This window comes from Fulmarus glacialis, unplaced genomic scaffold, assembly GCF_000690835.1.
Source record: "Fulmarus glacialis isolate BGI_N327 unplaced genomic scaffold, ASM69083v1 scaffold43033, whole genome shotgun sequence".
Classification (NCBI taxonomy): Eukaryota; Metazoa; Chordata; class Aves; order Procellariiformes; family Procellariidae; genus Fulmarus; species Fulmarus glacialis.
Window position 1 is genome coordinate 1 of NW_009205624.1, and position 2,187 is coordinate 2,187.

The 2,187-nt window shown below is 58.2% G+C and overlaps 1 protein-coding gene across 1 annotated transcript; it reads right to left on the bottom strand.

The window, feature by feature from the left end:
- Nucleotides 1-658: 658 nt before the first annotated feature.
- On the bottom strand, nucleotides 659-1,774 carry SSTR2 (somatostatin receptor 2). The gene has a single exon (XM_009575447.1). The coding sequence runs from the start codon at nucleotides 1,772-1,774 to the stop codon at nucleotides 659-661; it is 1,116 nt and encodes a 371-aa protein (XP_009573742.1).
- Nucleotides 1,775-2,187: the final 413 nt, after the last annotated feature.

The following is a 2,187-nucleotide window of genomic DNA, read 5'->3' on the forward strand; positions in this document are numbered from 1 at the left end:
CATCCTGGTCCTGGCGTGCCACCTCCGGGCAGGGCGGCTGTTGCAAACGATGCAGTCAGACAGCAGCAGGGAGGCTTCAGGGGAGGCGAAGGAGTAACTTATAAGCCGGGCAAAATGCAACCCCAAATATCCTTGTCTCCTCGGGGAGGGTGACTGCGGGGGCGTGCTTGGACTCTCTGGGGAGCTCCCACCAGGTCTTTGCTGTAAGACGGCACATCTCCGTGGTGGCACACGTGTTGGCACGCACCCGCGGCCTCGGCTCCTCCTGAGGTCACCCGTGTGTCCGTGTGCGAGCACCCGTTCTGGGGCAGAGCACCCAAAGCCAAGCAGCCCCGAGGGTAACACCGAGGAAGCCAGCGGAGCCGCCCCAGCGATGGCTGTGGCCCACGGTGGCACTTTGGTGTTTAAATGCGCTGCATTGCTACAAGCTGTCTTTGTTTTCCTGGCGAGGCAGCTCCTCTTGAACTGTATCCTTCCCAGCACTTGAAAGCCAACCCGCCAGCAGCTCAGGAGGAGCCCAGACGAGGACCCTCGCCGCCCATGGGTGCGTGCACCGCCATCCCTAAGCTGGCTCTCCTGCCCCGACTCCGTACGTGCCACTGCCAGTTGGGAGCAAGTGGGGAGAGGAGGGCAAAGGAAGGACAACCCCACTGTCCTCTCAGATGCTCGTCTGCAGGTCACCATTGAGCAGGGTCCTTTGGGTTTCTGTGGTCTCATTGAGCCTCGATTTGTCCTGCTTGCTGTCGCTCCGGTCCGCCTCGTCCATGCCGCTGACCTTCACCAAGCAGAGGACGTTCTGAAAGCTCTTCTTGAAGTTGTCGGACAAGAAGGCATAAAGGATGGGGTTGGCACAGCTGTTGGCGTAACTGAGGACCACCACGAAGTCGAACATCCCCTTGAGGACAGGCGTGGGCACGATCAGGACAGAGACTGAGGAGACGTTAAAGATGTAGAAGGGGAGCCAGCAGAAGATGAAGACAGCAACCACGATGGAGACCATCCTGGTGACTTTCTTCTCGGACTTTTTCCTCTTGGAGGAGCCCACTCTGATGCCCGAGGACTTGACTTTGATGATGATGAACAAGTAGCAAAGGCAGATAATAGTGAGAGGCACCAGGAAGCCCAAGATGAAGGCATAGATGATGAAGCCCGTGTACCAGGCGCCCGACTCTCCCGGCCAGATGATGGTGCAGCTACTCCTGCCGTGATTATGCTGCACCCCAGCATAAATCATGATGGGCATGATCACCAACAGGGAGACGCCCCAAACGGCCACATTGATCATTTTGGCTGTCCTGGGCCGCCTCCACTTGGCAGATTTAATGGGATGGACGACAGCCAGGTACCGGTCAACGCTCATAACCGTCAAGCAGAAGATACTGGTGAACTGGTTGATCCCATCCACCGTCATGACAATTCTGCAGATGGCTTTGCCAAAGGGCCAGTGTACTAGGGCAACCTGCATGGCCAGGAATGGCAGACCGAGCATGAACAGCTCGTCTGCGATGGCCAGGTTGAGGATGTAGATGTTGGTGATGGTCTTCATCTTGGCATAACGAAGGATGACGTATATCACCAGCGTGTTGCCGCACAGCCCTACGATGCAGACCACGAAGTAGATGAAGGTGAGGATGGCGTTGCTGGTCAGGTCGAAGTGCTGGCCTGTGGCGTTCTGCGACGCGTTGGTGGGCGCCTCCACGGAGAAGTTGTCGAAGGGGGAAGCCGGGGAGAACCAGAATGCTGTGGCATTGGGCAGCTCGTATTCCAGCTCCATGGCTCTGCTGGTCCCTGGGCACTGCTGGTTCAGAGGAGCCGAGATGTCATCTTCCCTTGCTCTGGGGATAGAGGAGAAGATTCTAGAAATCAGAGAATACATAAACACGAAGGGATTCCTGGGGAGGATTTGCCCGTTCTGCTGCCAGGCTCCGTGGGAGAGATGCTCCCTGGAGGGGCTTTCCCCAAACCACTCCCCATCTCCCCTCCGGAGCCCGTGCGGTGCCGAGCAGTCTGCCCTGGACACAGCACAGCTCCTCCTGACTCCGGCGGTACTGGAGTCCTTATGACACCCAAAATCCAACCGGTGAGTCCCGGGTGGGTGCGACTGATGCCCGAAACACCGAGCGCAGGGGGAAAACCTTTTCCCTTGCCTTGCCTTTCGGCGGGGTGCCAGCCCCTTCCTTCCCGGGC

Bases quoted from the DNA above. Each gene is read 5' to 3' on its own strand.
- SSTR2 (XM_009575447.1), bottom strand. From the start codon at position 1,774: ATGGAGCTGGAATACGAGCTGCCCAATGCCACAGCATTCTGGTTCTCC.